Source organism: Zophobas morio, unplaced genomic scaffold (assembly GCF_036711695.1).
Source record: "Zophobas morio isolate AGI-343-1 ecotype UQ-CSIRO unplaced genomic scaffold, CSIRO_AGI_Zmor_V1 ptg000002l, whole genome shotgun sequence".
NCBI lineage: Eukaryota > Metazoa > Arthropoda > Insecta > Coleoptera > Tenebrionidae > Zophobas > Zophobas morio.
The window spans coordinates 7,701,753-7,723,551 of NW_026972107.1; the positions used below are offsets into that span (position 1 = coordinate 7,701,753).

General features: G+C 35.2%; 1 protein-coding gene across 5 annotated transcripts in view; it reads right to left on the reverse strand.

Annotated features, from left to right (window-relative positions):
- Nucleotides 1-21,799, reverse strand: part of LOC135126524 (neural cell adhesion molecule 2-like) — a 126,560-nt gene that overhangs the window by 102,978 nt on the left and 1,783 nt on the right. The window contains exons 2-3 of one of the 5 annotated variants that reach the window (XM_064052575.1): nt 19,505-19,526; nt 7,865-7,940 (exon numbers count right to left, since the gene is read on the reverse strand). In XM_064052575.1, the coding sequence (XP_063908645.1) occupies nt 7,865-7,940 (76 nt within the window). In that variant the 5' untranslated portion in view covers nt 19,505-19,526. The other 4 variants (XM_064052581.1, XM_064052559.1, XM_064052551.1 and 1 more) reach the window with 4 other exon arrangements.

Here is a 21,799-nt window from a genome sequence, read left to right on the forward strand (position 1 = left end):
AAAATTAATGAATATATAAACCTTTCGCATTTTTAGCCTTTCAAAGCTTTCAGAAGTTTAAATAAAGTTTTAAAATCGACTTTAAATGTTAATAATATTTGCATAAAAAGCAAACTTTTATTTTAATAGAAAATTAGAATACAGTCCTGCTACCCCTAATCCAAAAAATCCGCTTTAAACCCATGCAGCGTAAACTGCTGTACCCCTATCGAATTCACCGGAACACCCCCAAATAAAAACATCCCTTTAAACTGCCAATATATTTCCACTTTTCGCAACAAGCACAGTTAACAAAACCGTTCTAATTAAACTTAATTGTATTTTCAGAGTCTAATTAATTACAGTCAGACAAGGATAGCGTGCGGTTGTGTGGGCGGCGCGGACACATTCCACATGCAAACCCGGAAACAGAGCAACAATTTCCACTATAATATCGTCTACCGCCCAAAGCGCTTTTCGATATAACAGAACTAAGCAGAATTAGCAATCAGATCAGGGCTGAAGCGCCCAAATTTCGATATTAAATTTTCACAAGCCGGTCGCCTGCGGGTAAATTTTTAATTTTTTGTAATAGTACGTCTTCCCTGCACGTTATAAGAAGCTCTTACCGGTGTTTGTTTCCTGCCATAAATAAAACATGAAACCGTGCAGTAAAATGAGCGGATTCTTGTCGTTGCCGTTCTCCACCATTATGTAATAATACGAGCTGTCAAAACATCATGTTCTGAAACGTCCCAGATGAAAAATATTTTATGGACGCGACGAGTTTAATTCCATTGTTGTGGAATTTCGTACTCGAAATGGGAAATCGGTCCGGTTAATAACACCCAGCCGCAAATTCGAAGCATTTTTAATAACAATTTACGAATAAGCGATTTTGGATAATTTTTAGTTCTAACGGGACACCACAAACACTTTGAATGATTTAAGTTTTTATTCAATCAAAAATTCGATGTGTACTTTTAACTTTTCAAAATTCGAAAGCTCGAATCCTTCTCGATCCGGTGTCAAGGCGCCAAGCTCTGAGACGTCCCAGCTGAAAGGCATTTTATGGCCGCGACGAGTTTAATTTTATTGTTGGCGGAATATCCGCATCCGAAATATGAAACCGTTCGTTCTAATTAGGCAACTTTTACGGCCGGATTACTTCGGGGTGGGATAATTAGGGAGAAATTCGCCATTGTTGGAATTTATTTACCAATTTTTCGGTTAATAAGGCGTTGAGGGTGTATCGAAATCATTTTTAGACGCGAGATGATTATGGTTGTCGGGGGTTAATGTAGGGAACTGGGTTGAAACTACCGTTTCCACTCCAAGGGGTAATTGCAACCCTTGTTAAGTGAGAACTGAGATAGTGATGTCATGTTGGGGAAAAGTCATGCGTGAAGTTCACTCCTACTTGATTCTAGTGGACGTTATCCCTTATAATAACGTGCTCAAAGGCGTCACGATCAAATGGCGGAAGTGCAGCAGGAGGATAGCGCTCGTAGAAATTGCATTCTCTAATCGAGGGAAAATAAAAAATTCGATCGCAGAAAGTGGGTCAGACTTCGCGGCGCCCGTAAATGGGGTTTAAATTTTTAAAATTGTTGGGAAGAAGCGGTTTTGATTAAAGCGAAAAATGAAGATGTTATCGGCGACATCTCCTGCAAACAGGAAGAGAGAGGAGGGTGGAGACAAGGCAAATAATGTTAATTGTTGGGGGATGAAGGGACACTTTTTACTGGTGTGGAGAAAATGCAAGCATGGAATAGTTGGAGTCCAGCTTTGAAAGTTCGTTTCGGTAAATCAAGATTTCTGTATTGTTTCAAGGGACACTGGACTGTTCTACACAGAGCAAATTTAATTTGCGAATAACCCGGCGCATCCACCAGAAATGCAATCTCAACGTAACTGCAAATATCGACAAAGATGGCTTATTGAAACTTCACCACTATCATAATCCTGGAAGCTTCATTACAAGAATTCTACTGTTTGAGGTTATTTGTTTAATTGTCTTCTATCAAAGTCCGTAAACATGCGTTCTACTCAAAGTTCTGCAAAAATCGTTATAAATATGTTCTATTATATATTAAAATTATATTATTGTTATATAGTTAATACCATTAGCGAACAATAAACAGGATCCATGTTAAACAGTTGGAGCGGAAAACAACAAAATCATCGATGCCTGTGGTTTTCAGAATTAAATCAATTATTTCAGCGAACAAAATGTGTGTATCGATGTATATATGCTACACCAACTACTATAAATTAATAGAAAAATGCAATGTTCTGGTCAATATTTGATGATGCAGTGTTTTCATAGTTAATGAAGCTCGCTGAATTCCGGCTTTAACAAAAACTAAAGCTGTTTGGTTAAATTATGCAAATTCTGACGTCATCTTTTTAGATCCCAAGTTAATTTCTTCAACATTTTATAGCACCTAAAAGATGAAAAGGTGGGTCCCTGTTTCAGTCTGTCTAACCATCCCCCCAACCAAAGCTTAAAAATAAATCCTGGTTATTTTTATCATTATTTCTGTAAATTTAAAAAAAAAACTTAGCTTGAATATGCTAATTTTTAAAAAATTGATGACGTCATCTGAAATCATTTATAGTACGATATGTTTGTCAAATTTTGTATGGAGGGTGCCTCAAAAAAATAATGGAATGAGCCGGTTTATTGTATTTATAACCACCACTATTTTTATTTTAACATTTAAGGATTATCATAAGAAAAATAATAGTCCTATCTGCAGAAAAAATATGTAATTTGTCTAAGAAGTACAAACCAATTTCTTTAATTTGATTACTTTAAAACAGAAACAAAAAATTGGTCGACCGGACTTTCCTCGCCGCTTCTGTGAAAAAAACAAAAAAAATGATTTTGCATTTTTTTTATACATTAAGACACATAATAGGCAAATAATACTATAAAAAAAGCTAAATTACATGCTATAAACGTGTTTTGACATCCTGGAATTTTTGTTTGTTTGTCTACGATATCCAACTTTTTTTTAATCCTATATTTTTTCAGATTTCGAAAAACTTGTTTTTTTTTTTAATTAATCTCCTGTATTATAATCACCCATATCCCGTCACTGTCTGATTCGGGCACATTATGTTACGAAAACACGCTTGTCTATATTTGGTCTGGAGTGACCATGATAGGAAACGAATTAACAATCGAACCAAAAATACGAATGCATTGATAAAGGTAGACAGTGTGCCTGTGTTATTGAGTTTTCCATTTGAGAATATTTCGATTAACATTATTTCAGCAAAGACATGTCTGTGAATTCCGACACATCCACTGTGCTACTAATAATAAAACCCTGAGGTGTACCATTCTTTAGATTTGATCAATGATAAAAATATAATAGACAACAGCGACATTCGAACGTATTTCGATTTTTTTTGCGAAAATTTGAACGTTTCGGGGAAAATCTGAAGACGAATTCATAAACAACAAATGCAGGATTATTTTATTTCATAAAAATTAAATACTTACTATCAAAAATTTTTACAAAATGTCATCACATTGATGATAGGGATGACTAAACAAATTTTGGTTAGCGTTTTACTAAATTTGCCAACAATCGGTAGTTTCAGAGATTATCTGTCTAATAAAGATCGACACAGACAGACGCACATACAAGAAACGTCGAGAAAACAGGAAACTTCCAAGTCGCCCGATGTACTCGGTTACTGCATTTCCTTAATTTATGCGCGGGAAGTAAAAAATAAGTCATAAACCTAGTTAAAGTTTAAAAATTACAAAAAAAAAAATCTATAGCCGAAGCAAACTAACAAGGTTCATGTTTTCTCTTTATTGATGGTCCCCCTGTCTGTCTGTCTGTCGTCTGTCTGTGTCGATTTTTATTAGAGAGATAATGTCCGAAACTTCTGGAGCGTTTACTATATTATTTTATATGTGAATTAAGAATACCGTGTATATGATAAAACGCTAACCAAAATGTGCCTAACCTTCCCCTCCAACAATTTGATTTGATGACGTCCCCTCATCATTTTGAGTACTAAAGGTTATACAAATGTTATATAATAATGTGCTCCTGTACTCGTAGTTTATGAATCCAATTTCCCACTTATGCATCAAATCTCTCATGCTGGATTGAGTTATCTGATGGATTCTCGAAGTAGTGCTCTGCTCCGTGTGGGTTCGAATTCCATCCTTATCGAATGTTTTTTGTTAAACTGTAACTCGTCCTGTCTACATTTTAGGATTATAATGTAAATAGTAAAACACTAACCAAAATTTGGCTAATCATCCCTACCAAAAATTTGAGGACGTAATCTTAAAATTTTCTACACTGAAATGATTTAAATATTATACAGTGATATACTACATCTGTGGTGTATGAATCCACTTTGGGTTTTCCCCTAAATATTCAAATTTTCACAAAAAATCCTAATTTTATGATCATCTTTTAGGTGGTTAAAAGTTCAAATTGGTTTTTTTTAACTGTAACTCTTATTATGTATATGTTTTCATCGGTCAAATCAAAAATGGTTCACTCTATTTTTTTGAACATTTGGGAATACGGTAATGTTGCGCTCACCTAGATTTAATAATAACAAAATAAGAATTGTTTCAGTATATTGTCGCCTAATTAATAATTATTTTAGTCGCTTTCTCTGTTTTGAGTAGAGAATCATTAGTGTTTTTTCGCATATTCTGATCAACCAACTTGGCGTATGTTTAATCGTGGCATCCTTTCAATGTATAAACATAAACAATCGACGTTAAGCTTGTAAGCACTGATAATATATTTTTCCGCTGGTTATTGACACCATCGCATAGCTTTATTTAAAGATATAGGGGTTGTCATAAAAAAAAATTGGTCGAAGGTTATTTCGACAGAACTTCCCTCGCCCCTGAAACACAATAAAACAAATCCAGCTTTATTATTTTTTTATGAGAACCCTTATAAGTTAAAATAAAGATAAAAAACAATTTTCGGGAGGGGAAAAACGAATAAATTTTGTTTAACGATTCACCATGATTACGATAACCTTAAAATATTTACAAGATTTCAGTGCAGTAATATCTTATTTTGTAAAATCCCATTGATGGTGGGGACGATTAGCCAAATTTTAGTTAGTATTTAACCATCTACATGACATTCTTAATATACATACAAAATTTCACAACAATCACTCCAGTAGTTTAGGAGATTACTTGTTTAATAAAAATGGATACAGACACCAGACAGACAGACAGACAGACGGAAACGAGAAATCACTAGGGGTCATGACACGTCGTGAAAATATGAAAGTGGCAATTCGGTCGATGGCCTCGATTACTATACTTCCCTAGTGTACGCTCGGGAAGTAAAAACATAAAATTCGCAAAATTAAATTTCATTATTTTTCGAAGAATCTGTATTTGTTCCACTGTACTTCAGATGCGAAGTAGTTTTTACTTCCCGAGAGTAAGCGAAGGAAACCGATTCTCTACTTTTACGTTTTCTCGACCTTCCATGCCCCTAAAGTACGAATATATAGGTCTCTCGTTTCCGTCTGTCTGTCCGTCTGTCCGTCTGTCTGCCGTCCCAGATTTTTATTAGACAGATAATCTCCGATTGTTGTCAAATTTTGTGTTTACATTATGAATACGATGAAGATGGTAAAACGCTAGGCAAACTTTGTCCAATCATCCCCACCAATAACGTGATGACGTCACTTCAAAATTGTACATAGAAAATCGGTTTTAAATGACATAAAATAACATAGTCCAACACATATAGTTTATGACTCCGTGTTGAGTTTTTACCCGAAACGTCTAGATTTAGTAGATTTTTGGGAAAAAATCAAAATTATAAAACAATATTTTACAATTTAGTTTTGAAAAACCGAATACTTTGAAATCTTGCAGATGTTTTAACGTTATAATCAGCACGATAAATGTTTAATCAAAATATATATTGCTTATCCCCTCCAAAAAAACGTCAGCTCAAAATTTTGCCGTACAAACCCTATCTAAAATGTTCAAAATATGATGAGTCTGTATTTGTGATTTATCATTCCATTCATATTTTTTGGATTTGCTTATACAGGATGACTCAAAAAAATTAATGAGTATGTGAATTTCCTGAAAATTTTGGGAATACAGTACTGTTATTTTTCAATTTCCATTTTACACTAAATAAAATAAGTCAGTGAAATGGAGAAAGGAGTTGGGCGGGGCTAAACTTAGCTTTTTTCTTGTTTCATGAGTAAGCAGTAGCCACGCCTACCCACCTCCTTCGTCGTTCCAGTGACTACTCTTAATATCGTTCAGTCTCTCTTAGCAAGTTTTAGCCCCGCCCATCCACCCTTTTTTTCTTAGAGGATATATCATTTACCGAAGTGAATCTTATCTTAACAAATACTAGCCCGCCCGCCCACCCTCCCTCTATTTTCTTAACGGATGTCTCATTTGCCACAGTCCATCTTATCTTAGCAAGTACTAGTCTAACGATTGTATATTTATTCGATTGAGAAATCTCTGAAATGAAGGCGGGGTGGGTGGGCGCGGTGAATTCTATGTTCTTTTGTGAAGTGGAAATGGAAACTAATACAACGTAAGCTGTTAATAAAAGCGTTAATCGTATTTTTTTTTTGTTATACTACTTATTTGCTATAACATTTGTTTCTTATTTCTGAAGAAGAAAAATGATAGAAGGGGTGGGTGAGAGGGGCTGAGTTTAACTTTTTCCAACAGAATCTTTTATAAGCCCACCCACCTCATTTTCATTCCAGCGATTACTCCCATTCAGTAAAATCAATCTTATTTTAACAATACTAGCTCCGCCCACCCGCTCTTTAAGTTCATATACGTGTCCTTGCAAAAATGTTGAAGATTTTCGACCAATTTTTTACTCGTAGGAGTCAAATAAATAAAATCCTGGAAAATCAAATTTAATAATTGTTCGAAACAACTGGATTTGCATTTTAGGTGGTAATTTTTTTAATAAACATTAATTTCACCCTTTTTGATCGGTAATTGGAAAGTTTCTAACGTAAAATATAAATTTTGTTTGTAACAAAATTTGTATGCTATGTACGTTTCAATGGAATGTACTTACTTACTTAAAAATTAAGACGACGTCATCAATTTTGGGAAGGAAATGAATGTATGATTTTTGGGTGGTGTGTGACTATATTCACGAAAATCTCTACCTACGCAAAATTTTCATTTTCTTTTTGTTGGACTAAAAGTTGAGAAAATGTTGATAATTCTTTCTACACATTTATTAAATTACACGCCAAGATTAGATTCCTGTAAAAAAGTTAATGGTAGAACTTTTTAAGTTTGTCCGTATTAATTTACAACATACAATTTTTTACAACTAGTTGAAACGATAAAAAATTTACTCCCAATTTGCCTCTGTAATATAAGTACTCTTGTGAATACTTAAATGTTCGATCTCGAGTGTTTGTTAAACCTAATATTTGAAATATCTGTAGTGTATAAATCAATATGTCTGGAAGTTTGGTCAACGACAAATATAGAGGGCGATATTTTGTCTACCGATTTTATGAGTTAATAAACAATCCCGGAATTTCATTCCTGTGCATTATCTACGCAAGCACAACTGAAAAAATCCAAGCATAAAATTTCAAGAATATTTTCCATCCACTAAAACCGCTAAAGTCAAGTGGTATTCGCAAAAAATATTTCAGGAAAACACTCCCCTACAGAAACCATAAAAACAAATATCTGAAATGCGTATTTGCTTAAGTGACAAAACACTCGCAGGCAGTTTCATCCTGGAAAATGCACGCTAGTTTTGCCACCCCTATTTCTTAAACATAGAGAAATAGTCGCAAATACTTAATAACGACAGGTCACCCGGGAAATTTCGAGATTTCCTCTTACCAATCGCTGAGACGAGCAGCAGCAGGAACAGCAGACTAACTCGGCATCCATCCTTCATCCCGTGCATGTTCATCATCTGCAACACAAACAGAGAATTTCCACATCAGCGAAAAACCCTCTCTGAGGACCTAGTGCGACAGGGCACCGACTTGGCGCCGTCCTATTAACCCCGTGTTTATTTTTTTCTCCCTTCGCAAATTCCTGTCAATATTGATCGTGACTCGATGTAGACGAGCTTTTGATCTCTCATCTGTTAATGATACGGAGTGTTCGCGTTCCGGTCGAACAAATCGATCATACCTCAACACCCACGGAAAAAGTACAGGTTGCTTGTTTACAACGAACTTGATTAGATCGTCGTATCTGCATTGTTTGAAGGGTACTGAATTCAATCGAAAGTTTTCACGCTGCGGGAAACTTTCACATCGCAATAACATCGATGAGGTGGCTTTTATGGATTTCTTATTAGAGATAACAAAGTGAGAACGCTAGTATGAAAGAGTTTCGGCACAAAAAATATTTACGACCGCTTTCGCATCTAAATAAGGTTTTCTGGTTTTGAGGAGGTTTGCAATTTATGAAAGTTGCGCGATGAGGGCGGCAGAGATTAATCAAAATCTTTAACACTTCTGCAGCTTTGGGGATGGTGGAAGGCTCGGCTTGGGCTCTGGGGGTGGAAAAGGGGAAAATTTGGGGTGGGAAAAATGAAAGCTATAATAAGAAGGTAACAAGAAATTTACACGGTTTAATTCTAGCTACCTTGCAAACCATTCGGAGCTTTCCACAATTTCCACCAAGAATATACACATCTACGTGATTTCCAAATTTAAATCTGTACTTGCTACCAAAGGTGGTATGGAAATTTGCACGTGTCAGATTCGAAAGTAATTTTCTTACACAAAATAAACAACTTTATTCGGCTGCTAATGTTATCTACGTTTACCGAAGATTTCGTATCCCGGATTAAAGAGGTCAAAAGATAATATCGTTAATAAAATCTTCAGAATTGTTTGGCAAAAACCATAAATAAATTTATCCTTACAAAAAAAAGAAAATAAAATGAACATGAACAGCCTTGGGCACAACGACGGCGACACAACTAAACTAAAAAATTCATTCAATTTGTTGGCGTAATAAAATCTGGCAGATGGAAGATTAGGGCATAGACAGACACGGTCACGTTTAATATGTACAATTTCATATTTGATAATAATTTTATAACTCACATTTCAGTTAGAACTCGTTTACTGTTTTTCTCAAGTCACATACAAATACATACTTCTTAACAGTGGTTGTTGAAACATTTTATATATAGTACAAAACAATTTATCGACTTAAATCCAATTAATACGTGACCCGTAACCATAAACATTAAAATTGCAAACTAAAAATAATTTTAGCCTTATTTACCATATCAGTACATGTTCCAAATTCCAAAGGGTGCCCCTCCGCCCAATTGCTCTTAAATATGTTCCATGTTCCATAATTTATGATCCTTTTATCCAGTAAAAATTAACGGCGATATTTACTCAGTTACTCTATTAATATCAGCGCCAACATCTAGGTCAATTAAGCCCGTCAAAAGTATCCTGTTCCCATTCGCAACAATAAAATCGCGAAATTAAATCTGGCTCATATCGCTGCCTTGAATCAAAAATATTAGACCCAAATACTATAAATCCCCGACGCAGAGGAAGCTAATAAAAAAGATTTTCTTTTATTGACGTAATAGATAGACATTGAATGAAGAGACCATTCAGAATTCAACTTTGCTTTGCTTTCAGTCCGTTCGGGGACTGAACAAATTGCGTCATAGAAGCATTAGATGTGCCGTTCACTCTTTAAACCGGCGAAGAAAAATGAGAAAATGCACTCCCTCGCACTAATTCTTTCAAGTAGACCGTCTTGAGATCACGATTACGAACATTTGTCTGCTTATCTTATTCTGCACAGCATTATCTTTGGCTGTTTCTGCGAACTTCAAATGGGGAGATTTATTTCAGTTTGTACACACGTGGCCATATTCAACCTTGCGAATATAAATTGCTTGAGCGTTATTGTTGGTGTTTTTTGTTTTGGTTGATATGCGCAAACAGAAGGTTAGGGGGCAACTTGTTCATTTTAGATAATGTAATTCCATTAGTTTTGTTGAACAACAGTTGCTGAATTATGTCGATTATGTTTACAATTTCAAACTGATTGAGTTAATTCCAACGGTCTGAGTACGTACGTCCCGCGAAACATTCCAAAAATTGTATAGTTATTTATTTAGGAATACATATACAAATGGGACAGTTTCTCCAACAATTGTGGCTAATTCTTGCTGTTTTTCCAAACGGAAACATGCCAATTTTCGACAAACGCCAACACATGGTGTAAATTTGTTTTATCGTTTGTAAATTCACAGTTCATGTCAGGATTTTAATGGTTAACTGGTTCTAACACAATTTAACAGTCAGGAGATGATTGGAAAACTGCAATTATCTGCCCGATTTTTAGACATAGCTGATGTCAGGAACTATAGGCCCATCTCACTGATGTGTAACTTTGGAAAATCATTCCAGAAAATTATGTAAAAATATATCTATGCTAGTAAAAAATGTATATGCGTCCTTCGCAGCATGGCTTCTTTAAGAGGCGTTCCACAATAACAAATCTGACCTGCTTCAGTCAATTTACATGTGAAGCAATTGATGCTAAACAGCAAGTGGCCGCCATTTATCTGATTTTCTAAAGGCGTTTGATCAGATTGATCACTACCTACTTTATAAATAAAATAATTTTGGATTCTCCAGATCTCCAGAGAACAGTATGTCAATTATCGCTGTTACAAGTCCAAGAAAATTTCACTCACGTCTGGTGTTCTTCAGGGTTCGAATTTGGGACCGCTGTTATTCTGGAGTATGATCAATTGTGTGGCATCCATTATTTGAAATCCATATTAAAAATATATTAAATTATCTTTAATAATAATAATAGTAATTATTATTGTTATTTAGATACAGCACTTGCTAGGAGATTTCATGAAATTCACTTAGTCAGGACTCATCATTTGTTTATCAAATTATGAATAAGGTTTCTGGATGCTTATACTTAAGTGTTACATTATAACACTTCTTAATTCCTCACCCAAGATTGCTAATAGTTCATTAACGGCAGTTGATTCAACCTAAGGCTGTCCCACTCTGGAAAAAAGCCCGTGGAAAGTGCGGTAGAACCCATAATATCGTAGAATGAGGTACGGGGGGATTAAAAATTTTTCCCCTTAGGCAGTTATCATCGTTATCATCATCACATCACCCAGACATTTTTCTCGTTGAAAATTATATCACCGAGACGCACATTCCTCGCAACGCTGGATGCTTTTTGTGTTTATTTTATCATGTGTTTTGTTTGGGATAAGCGGGGGACAGTTCGCGATATAAACTCTCAAAGCTAGTTGTTTTAAGTAATCAATCACTTGGATAAAGTGTGGCATGATTTAACAACAGGTAAATTCTTTGCTTGAATCGTTGATAAAGTGTGGCATAATTTAACATAATGTAAGTTCTTTGTTTGAATCGTTGATAAAGTGTGGCACGATTTAACATCAGGTAAATTCATTGTGTGAATCGTTGATAAAGTGTGGCATAATTTAACATAATATAAGTTCTTTGTTTAAATCGTTGATAAAGTGTGGCATTATTTAACAACAGGTAAATTCTTTGCTTGAATCGTTGATAAAGTGTGGCATAATTTAACATAATGTAAATTCTTTGTTTAAGTCGTTTTAAAATGGGGCATGATTTAACATCATGTAAATGCTTGAATCGTTGATAAAGTGTGGCATAATTTAACATAATGTAAGTTCTTTGTTTGAATTGTTGATAAAGTGTGGCATAATTTAACATCAGGTAAATTTTTTGTTCTAGCAGCGGTCATGAACTGTAGAATCTCGTTGAACAAATTAACAATGTGGGTCATACTATTATTTGCACAGCGCCACAGGATTGGGCACATTTCTGGGAGAGATATTTTTGACGCATTTTTTTGAACGACACATTCGTCCGACGCTATTTTGAACCTCCAAATTGCCTGTTATGTTTTTATGTGTTTATTTGGGGGAATGTAAAACGATGGCCCACAATGCAGCTGAACAACTTCACTTTTAAAAATTAACCAATAATTCGAATGGATATAATCTATTAAACTCATATCATTTTCATGCTCTGCAGTTCCTAACCTCACGCAATATTTTTGTCTGTTCAAGTTTTACTTCACACCAGGTCTTTTTTTTTATAAATTTTTGCTAGTTTTTCCTCACGTAAATATTTTGTTGATTAATGTTTCCGTCATATGAATTGTCTGATATCCAATCTTAGTTTCAGATAAAAATTCTTTGCTGTTTAAAAATTTCACGAGAGTGTATGACGGATTTAAATGTTATTTATTACTTTTAACTTTAACACTTGTGTGGTTGTGATTTAATATCAGAGTCATTGAAAGTGGACATTTAAGTGGTGATTGAGATAAATAACACAGAAACACTTGGCAGAAGCGGAGTGCGCGGTTCCTTGTCGAGCTGGACCCTTAATTTAACTTTAAAGTATGACACCAAATGTAAAAAACATCTCCTCCTTTTGTAAAAAACGCTTCCTGCTGAACCGTTGTATTAGTTCCAGAAGTACCACGATCACAAATTTTTGACAGTTATCCTTTGACAGTTATCTATCGATAGTTTTTGAATGTGTGGCCGTACAAAGACGCTTCAACTGACGTACTAATCTTGGTGTTTCAATTAAGCCCTTTAAAATTGATTTTGACTCTAGCTTTGACGAAGCCCTCGTTCATTATGCTATGTCAACCAAACACAATTTTGATACTTACAAACGTGTGTAAGCTTTCCGACTTGGCTGAAATTAAACTGAAGAACTTTTCAGTTTGAGGACTGAACAGCTTATTCTTGGCACTTGTAGTCCTAAGTAAAGTAAAAAAATGCACTAGCTTTAATTCCCCTATGCAGAGTTTCTTAAAAGCACAATTCCAAACATTTGTCCGCTTATCTTATTTTGCAAAGTATTATCTCTGTCCGTGTTTCGGCAAACTCCGAATCCCTGTACATGCAAACGTTGGCAAACTTTTATCGCCGTTATGATAATTCCGCGTTTCCATAATTCCAAACTTACAATGGCCCATTATGCACCACCATAAATGCATAAATAAATAGCGCCGCCAATGGGTGGAATTTTTCTGCGAATGAAGTCATTAAAGTCGGGCACATTAACTAAGTCATTCCGTTTTATGTTTCATTAAGGCAAAGGGTAAAGTTTAGTGACCTGAAATAGGCCACTATCTACCCCGAGTCCGACCGAAATTACGCCAGTATGTACACAACTAGTCTATCTAATTCCAGCCGTTAATGCAAGAACAAACATGGGCGCGGAATTTGCTCGATTTTTATAAGGAGGACTTATCTGGCGCCTCATAAATATTCATTAAGGTACCTTGTAAGCACACAAGCCCGGCCCTGCCTTCGGCTGATATGGCCGTATTGATATAGGAACGGTACGAAGTCAATAACGGACGCCACTGCGTTTTCCAAAGGGCCCCAACGACTCTATTTATGTTTGGTTAATGGTGTAGCGCAAAATTTCGATAAACAACAGCAACGTAGGTGGGAAGTTGGGTCAATATCTAGAGGGCGGATGGGGATTTTTGGACAGGGATTCATTATCTATCTTCATAAATAATTAATATTTCAAGTTTCGAATAACATATTATTTTGGAAGCGTAGCAGGTGTTTCGTTAATATTGTATCAGCCAACGTCGCTATTATTGAATCTAATACAATATCCATGTTATTTGTATCAATAAAACCGTGGACATGGTCAAAACTCATTTAGTAAATATGAAAAAATATACCCCGCATCTAGTTTCAATTAAGTTTTATCTTCTATTTTAATCTGGTAGCATTAAATAAAAATTGACTTTTTTATGGGTCTATTCATACCCGTAAATAAAGAGATAAACACAACCACAGCGTATTTAAAAAAATATATATTTAAAACAATGATCGCGACAAGGTGACGTCATCAGTTTATTGAGAGGTATTAAAGAGCTTAAACTTGTGAAACCTGTTCACTTTATGAATAAATTTATCCAGAATGTTCTCATTATTTCTACCTTTCTTAGTGATCTGACAGCATAGCAGGTTAAAATATGTGCAGCCATCTCAAGTCAACCTATATATCATTAAAGAGGGTTATTGATAAGAGAGGATTCTCTTTAAGTGTAAATTTTTCAGTGACAAGGACGAATTACAGCAACCCAATTTCAAAACTTAATGTAATACAAGTCACAAACAAGTTCGCGCATTTGGAACATTCCAAATTAGTCAATTCATGAACAAAAAGAGTGAAAATGGTCGCACGTGGGCGTTGGCACAATGAAACGAAACAAGGGATTATTTTTAGCGCCGATATTACAAAAAAACACATTTGTAAAACTCGTGTTTCTTCGTTTCGCGCCACCCCCGCCCGCCTCCCGCACCTGCCGTCCATTGTCATAAAAGATTTTCCTGAAATATTTCCACTTTCGCCCTTTAACCCCAACTCCTTGCGGCTTTTTTCAATACCCTTCGAACAATTTAAAATCGACGCCATCACTTGAGTGCACTATTGTGCCATTACACAAACGATCCCTAATACGAAAACGTCAATGTTTTTCACATTCCAACAGTCCCGAGCGGTTTCGGCTTAGGGTTATCCGCCCCCGCAACAAACCAAGTGAAATAACATCTTCTCTCTGTTGTTTTCTTTTTTTCAGGAGTCAAGCAATCGCCATTTTCGGGATAAACCTTTTCAATATCGTTACGAGTAATGTCGGAGCGGAATTTTTCAAATTTTAAAGGAAACGATAAAATCTAATTGCGGCGGGAAGGGCGGCTTAAAAAAACGTTTTTAAACGTAATGCGAGGGATGAGGGTCATGAGCGGGATAATCTGCAGGGTAAACATTTTTAATCCCGCGTAGTTTACTGTTGCACGCCACAACTTGATGATGATGTTATGTCTTAAGGGGGTGTTAAAGGAAAGTGCTTCCAATTATTTTTCTGAATTTTAGACTAACTGACTTTAGTCATAACCGGCTAAAGAACACTATTATCATAGAAATTTACGGTTCTAGGATTTTATCGAACCAATTTCGCCCTACAATGAAAACACAAGCATGTTTTTTTTATTACAAAAAATGCAGATAATTTATTCAAGAGTTAACAAAATTCAAACAAACCCTAAATTTCCGAGTCAAGCTTTGTTTGCATTTTTCATAAAATGAACGAAAAAAAATATTGGTCCTCTTATAAAATTAACCAGCACGCAAATCATTTTACAACGAACTTCTTTTCCTTTTAAATGTTGAATCTTGAACTTTAACGAACCCAAATAGGTTAAAAAATTCCTCGCAATCAACTTTGTCCTTCTTGTTAGCTCAGCGGGATTCCGAGTCCTTGAATATCAACAGAAAAAAATGAAGGAGCATTTGTTAAGAAATTGTTTCTGTTGCGTGTCATTTTTTAGAGTCTGGGAGTAAGCTTAATAAACACTTACTTTTCAAATAGTGGTTTTCGTGGTTTTCGAGATACTTCGCCAGTGGTTGAAACGACGGAAATAAAAGCGGATGTCGTTCCCATTGTTATTTTGAGCTGCTTTTTCAGCTCATGGAGAATTTTTATTCCTCGAGAATTTTTTTCTGACTAACGTTACGAAATATAAACTTCCAAAGAAAATTAATTTTTTTACTTAAGACACCTAAAAACCTGAATCCCCTTTAAAAACTTCTCGTCTGAAAATAAATAATCACACTTGTACTTGTACTGGTTTCTGCAGTCATAAATGAATTGGAAATCGTTTTCAAAAGACTAGATTGTAAGTGAAAGTGCACTTACGGCGAGTGGATCACGCCGGGAGGTGCAATTCCCTTCACCCGAGACCAGAAGATTACGGGGAATAAGCGGACTTACGAATTGCACTTATGGTCACTGCCGCGATTACGCCTAGTAACGCAATTCCTTCTACGACGAGCGGATCACGTAGAGAGCCGCACTTATGCTCCACAACGATTTAAAAAATTTTAGTTAATAAGTTTTTCAAGAATCAGGCGTTTTAGACGATAAAGTCGTTGGATATCAAGATTATCTAGGAAATTTGAATCACTGTCGTTTAACGTAGCCCCGAGCATTGGCTTTGTCGAACATAAGTTGCATCGTTTTTGCGGGTGTTCTTGCGAGAGCGGGTAAAAACGGCTTGTTAAGGGAAATTGCAAGGCCGGACGAGCTAATTTACTAATTATAATAACATTTTTTAGGGGATTTGAGATAATTGCCGCGTTTTGTCAAAGCCATCGTAATCATTAAAGGGTAAAAAGCGAGTCGCTGGGGTAGTTAACGTGAGTTATTTCTGATACAGGTTGAAGATGTTGCGGTGGTTGTAAGGTGGAGTTCTGGAAAGTTTAGTGTTATTGTTTATTCAGGGTTTAGATATTAAAGAGTCAATGGTATAACGGTGCTGCTTTTGAATTATTCAAGTTGTAGGTCGGAATGATGTCGGAACATGACTCTATAATTGCAACGATAATTTATTGATTCCAACTTGAAAAGTCAATTACCGGGATATGAACTGGAGAAAATAAATGTCAGATACACACCTTACAACTTGTTATCAAGTTTTCAATTTTAGTAAGGGAAAACTGGGATGCGACGTTGCTTTTGTTTGTTTTCAAATGATTGCCGAAAATGTATTTCAGAATTTAGCCCACCACAAGGAACACCTGAAGGGGTGTGTATTTGTTAAAGCACAACGCCCGCAAATTCCTTACAAAAGACATGTCTGACCTTGGCATTTCCCGACATAAACAGCTTTATTTAGAAGCAACTTTTTCCATTCCGGATCGTAAAAACAAGAGACCCCTAATGTAATTCCGAATTGAGTTAAAATTTGCAAAATGTCATTTCATTAAAATTAATTAGTTAACATTCAGAGGAACTTTGTAGCACGAGAAATTCTGTTAATTCAACAATTTTATTCATTTGTTAATGAACTCCACCATCCCAATTTAATTTATTAAGAAAGAAACATTTCCGAAATCGTGACATTCCATTCACATTTCGTAATTTGCCGTTAAGTACACATAACTCAATTTTTGTTATTATCCCACACTTCCGTCTACTCCATCCGGAGCTTCCCTAATCCTCCCCCATATTAATTAAACCAAGAAAGCAATGATTGATTGTTCACATAAAACTCGTCGAGTAAATAAAATCCATCCATCGTTTCAGCATCAATCTAATAGCTCAGTTATTGACATTTGACAGCGGAAAATCTAACGGCAGTGCGGTAAAGGAATCCTTCTACTCCAGCCTTCGCAAATTCACTTCATTTGGAGCTTTTTTCAATCGGGAGAGGATATGAGACGATGCGACTCTGTCTCAACGGAAATAATGAATTTATATTGAATTTTTCAACAGGGCTTCCAGATCGATTTTTGACAGTTATTTAACCCCAAGCGAAAATTTGCTGCAAATATGGACACTTTTCAACAAACTGCCTATTTGGGAAAATATTTATATAATTGTATCCACAAACATGGATATGTTGCCACTAGAATCCATTATGTATGTACACATATTTGTGAAAATCTATCCGATTAATTAATTATGCCGAAATATTAAAAGAGACGAGCTAATGTTTGTAAAATACAATAAACTAAATATGTTCCTCAAAATTCATACTTTCAATTTCTGTGTCAAAAATATCAAAATGACGCTGCTTTGTGAACAATTTAGCATATTTTGCTTTCATGGCACCCTGGCAACTGCTTGTCGTCCGCCTACCTGTTTTTTGTAATAAATTTCAAATAAGTCTCAAATTGAATTTCTTTCTGCATAATTCGAAGGAATTTTTTAACGTCGTTGTAAAAATTGCGTTCGACAGGCGAGAAAAGCGTCTTCGTCGTTTGCATCGCTCGAACGAATAACTATTTCGGTTACTTACTTAGGCGTCATAATTTAGAGCCAGGACAGTCAAACACAAAAAACGAAACAGCAGTCGTCTCCCCTACGAGCCCGACCTCATACACATCTAATTCCGGCAGATTCAGCGTTTCCTTTCCTGGCAGAATTTTGCTGGAAATATAAAGGTGACGTGTCCCCGTTTTAAACTGCCAACTCATGACCTTTCCCACTTATTCTACCTGCGGCGCCGTAATTTGAATATTAATTTATTTTAAATGAGTTTCTGTAGCAGGAGTTGACAGCTGCCTCCGATTTAAAATATCTTCGAGTGTTAATGACACCGAAAGAAACCGCGTATGTAACCGCAATTTGCGTCCATGCAAATTTAATGAAGTTCTTATTGGTGAAGTTTGGTAAGTAAACGTAAATAATTTAATCAAAGAGAATGTAATATTGAAGACTGGAGGAAATTCGGCTCCTGTGGGAGGAAATAATTTCGTTTCGTTTAATTCAATTTTGCGGTGCGATTTTTTCGAAATTATAGCGCACGCTCAAAGTTCATCATTAACTTGCAATTTCACATTGCGGTTAAAAGTAAAAAGTTGAGTTCTTAACTCCTCCTGAGGGAAACTGTTCAGTTGTGGCAAACTTTTAAGATTTTGGTAGATATTTACGAGGGTATTGATTTTTAAAATTACACCGCTCTCGCTCCCTTCCTGTCTGTCTATCTCCGTCAAGTGTCTCCATGGCACTGACCCAAAAACACCTCAACAATTACCTTCGCAACATATCTCACGGAACGTGATCCTGAAGTGTGACAACACTTCACTGTCTCATCTAAAATGATCGATCAAGGTGCTCTAATTTATCTGACGCTACATTTAAAATTTTCCGGTAAATTGGAACCGAAAATTGTTTAATGGATCAGCGGAAATCAAACACCGTAATATTGGAGCACGGAATTAAAGATGATTTCTCAAGATAATGTACGTGTGGTTTATGAACCTGCCTTGGCATGCAAAATTCGCAAAAAAAATCAGCCGACGAATGTTACGACGTCTTGGAGATAACAAGTACTCGGCACAAATAAGAGCAAGCAAAGAAAATCTGAAAATAATATATTCAAAGATATAGCATCAAATCGGCGTGTAATATAGCTTGTTGGTTTTTCTCACGCGTATCTTGGTTCGGTTCTAAAAGAGTAAAACAGGATGCTCTCTTTAACAAAAACCGCTCCCGAGAAGATCGCATTTTTGTCGTACATTGCACAAATCGCTAGACAAAAGAATTCTAAATAAAGCCAATACTCAGTCAAGACAGAAACTTGTACCCCAATTGCAGGGTCGTCACTCATGAAAATGTAAAATATTGGACTATCAAAGTACACTTACACAAAAATTGATACGTGAACACACAATACGTGATTTATTGCTTCTACAACTTAAGGTTTCTTGTTTGGGCTTTATTGGCTGATTCATGTACTAACTGACGCACGAAAAGTTTCAACTAAAACCCTGTCGTCACACTTTGATATATTATAGTCGATTTTTCCGTCTTTTAAGTCGAGTGTTTTTTCTAGATCAATAAAAGTACACTACACTTAAAGTTTATTTACCGTACTAAAGTGTCAATTTTGCAAATCCTGCAGCTCACCGGGGATATTGCTGGCGTTGTTCTGTAACAATACATTAACGCATTTATTTCAATACAATGCTAAATAGGTTAAATATTATTAATGAGTTAAAATCACGCAATTTATCAATTTTGTATACAAACACTAAAATACAAAAGCTACGTTTATCAAAATGGACGCAAATAAATAATGTCTCGCAATTTGCAGGATTTGTGGCGGTTCAAAATAATGTTTAGTTAATTACAACAACATTATTACTGATTTTTGTTTCCATCCTAATTTAGAAACTTTTTTTTTAACAACAAATTCTGATCTGTGCACCACTTACGATCTAAATTTTCTTCTTGCACTGATGATTAAACTTTCGCTTGTCTCGGAATAATTAAGTGTATAAATTAGACACAAAAAAGTGAAACACTCTCAGTTTGAGATACTGCAGTATAATTTGCAAACTTGTGTTTTAATAGGCACTGGAACATCTTTTATCAAATCTGCGGCATCAATCGCACAATCAAGTTTAAACGTTTAAGACTTCAACTCCGGAGAAAGTGTTCGAAATGTGATTAAAATCACTTTAAGCTAATCGCTGCTGTACACCCAATTCCCATTTTAACTTAATTGAAAATCTAAATTGGAAGCAAATTCTTCGTAATTGTATTACGGAAAACATATCCGTCGTTGTTGTATAACACGATAAATATGGCTGAGTTTTATTAAATTAAATACCGACAACACACATTCAAACACCACTCTAATTTAAGAGCAACAACAAGGAAATGTTCGTAATGTGGAACTTACTAGTAATTTCATAAAGTAGAGCACCAATTTTATCAGACAGACAATTTCTCAGTTGCAGTATAATGTTCAAGCTAATTATCGGCACTATAGTCGGTTGAAAAAATTAATGAAGGTAATTAAAGTGATTGTGGGCGCCGCTTCGGTTTTACTACACTAATTAAATTAAAAAAGCAGTAAGGATTAACATTTTCAAATCATTTAATCTCGTACAGTAGTTGTGAAGTAGCACTTTTAGCCAAAGGTAAGTTATACAATTTTTTACTAATTATCACTGACCGCAAGAACACCAGAAAAGCAAATGAAGCTAATTAGCTAAATTAATTCTCTGACGAGGTTGCGGTTTTATTTCGACTCATTTTTGTTTAAAAGAAGCGGCTACCGCGGTAATTACAAGACAAAACCAAACTTAAAAAATCAAAGCCTCGTTGAAAACTTTTTGAATAAAGTCAAAGCGAGATTTTGCTCTTTCGTCAACCACACTGACCCGTTATGAAACCAAAGATCCATAAATTTTCACGCCTATCCAGCTGAAATCCAGGATATTTCAGTCTGCCATCACGAAAAAATCTGGCACTTTGTGAGAATGGGGTAAAGTTTTACTGGTAAATGTTGAAACTTTATCTCAATTATTGAACTGAAATTAAAATTTAACTAACCGATTTCGAAAAACATTAATGGGGAGTCAAGAAATGAATAAGAAATTTTGATAAATATTCAGGTAAGTCGGTTAAACAGCAACAGGTGCCTTTGCGTTAATTTTTTGTCGAAAATATGTTTATAAATATTAAAACGCTAAGTGACGAGGGTTTAAGGTACGTGACTTGAATAAAATAAAACTTCCAACTATTGGCATTTCAAATTATTTTTCATAATAAATTAATACTCCGATTGCTATTTATTTAATTTGAAATAAATTTAATTGTCAACAATATTACAAAAAACACTTAGCTCTCTAAAAATACGCAATTAGGACACGTTATTTTTGCGATCAGAAAATGTCATACTCAATCCCTTTACGAACCAATAAATTCGCAGGTAGCGTCTACAAGGATCCAGCAATCCATCAATTATCCGTAATTCTAACAAATCGAACCTGATTAACACGACAAGCTAAACAAAATTGTTGTAGATACTTTTCACAGTTGTGTCAAACCATTGATGAAGAAATAACTAAACAAAGACAAAATTGTTTACATTTTTTGCAGATGCGATTTTATAAATAGTAGTAACTATGAGAATGTTTGAAGTGTCGTAAAATTCACAATTAATAAATAAATAGTCGAAATTTATGGGGAGAAACAATGAGCGTAGTAGGAGTAGTGTTAGTACGAAAATCGTACGGACACATGGTTCCCATAAATTAAAACAGACCTTGAAGATTTTAAAACCGCATTCACAAGAACACAAAAAATAAAAATAATGGGGAAAATGTCAAGCGGAAACCCCAGCGACTGATCGAGTTTAAATAAATCTATTTAAAATGCATATAATTAATCTTCCGTCTAGAGAAAATAGTC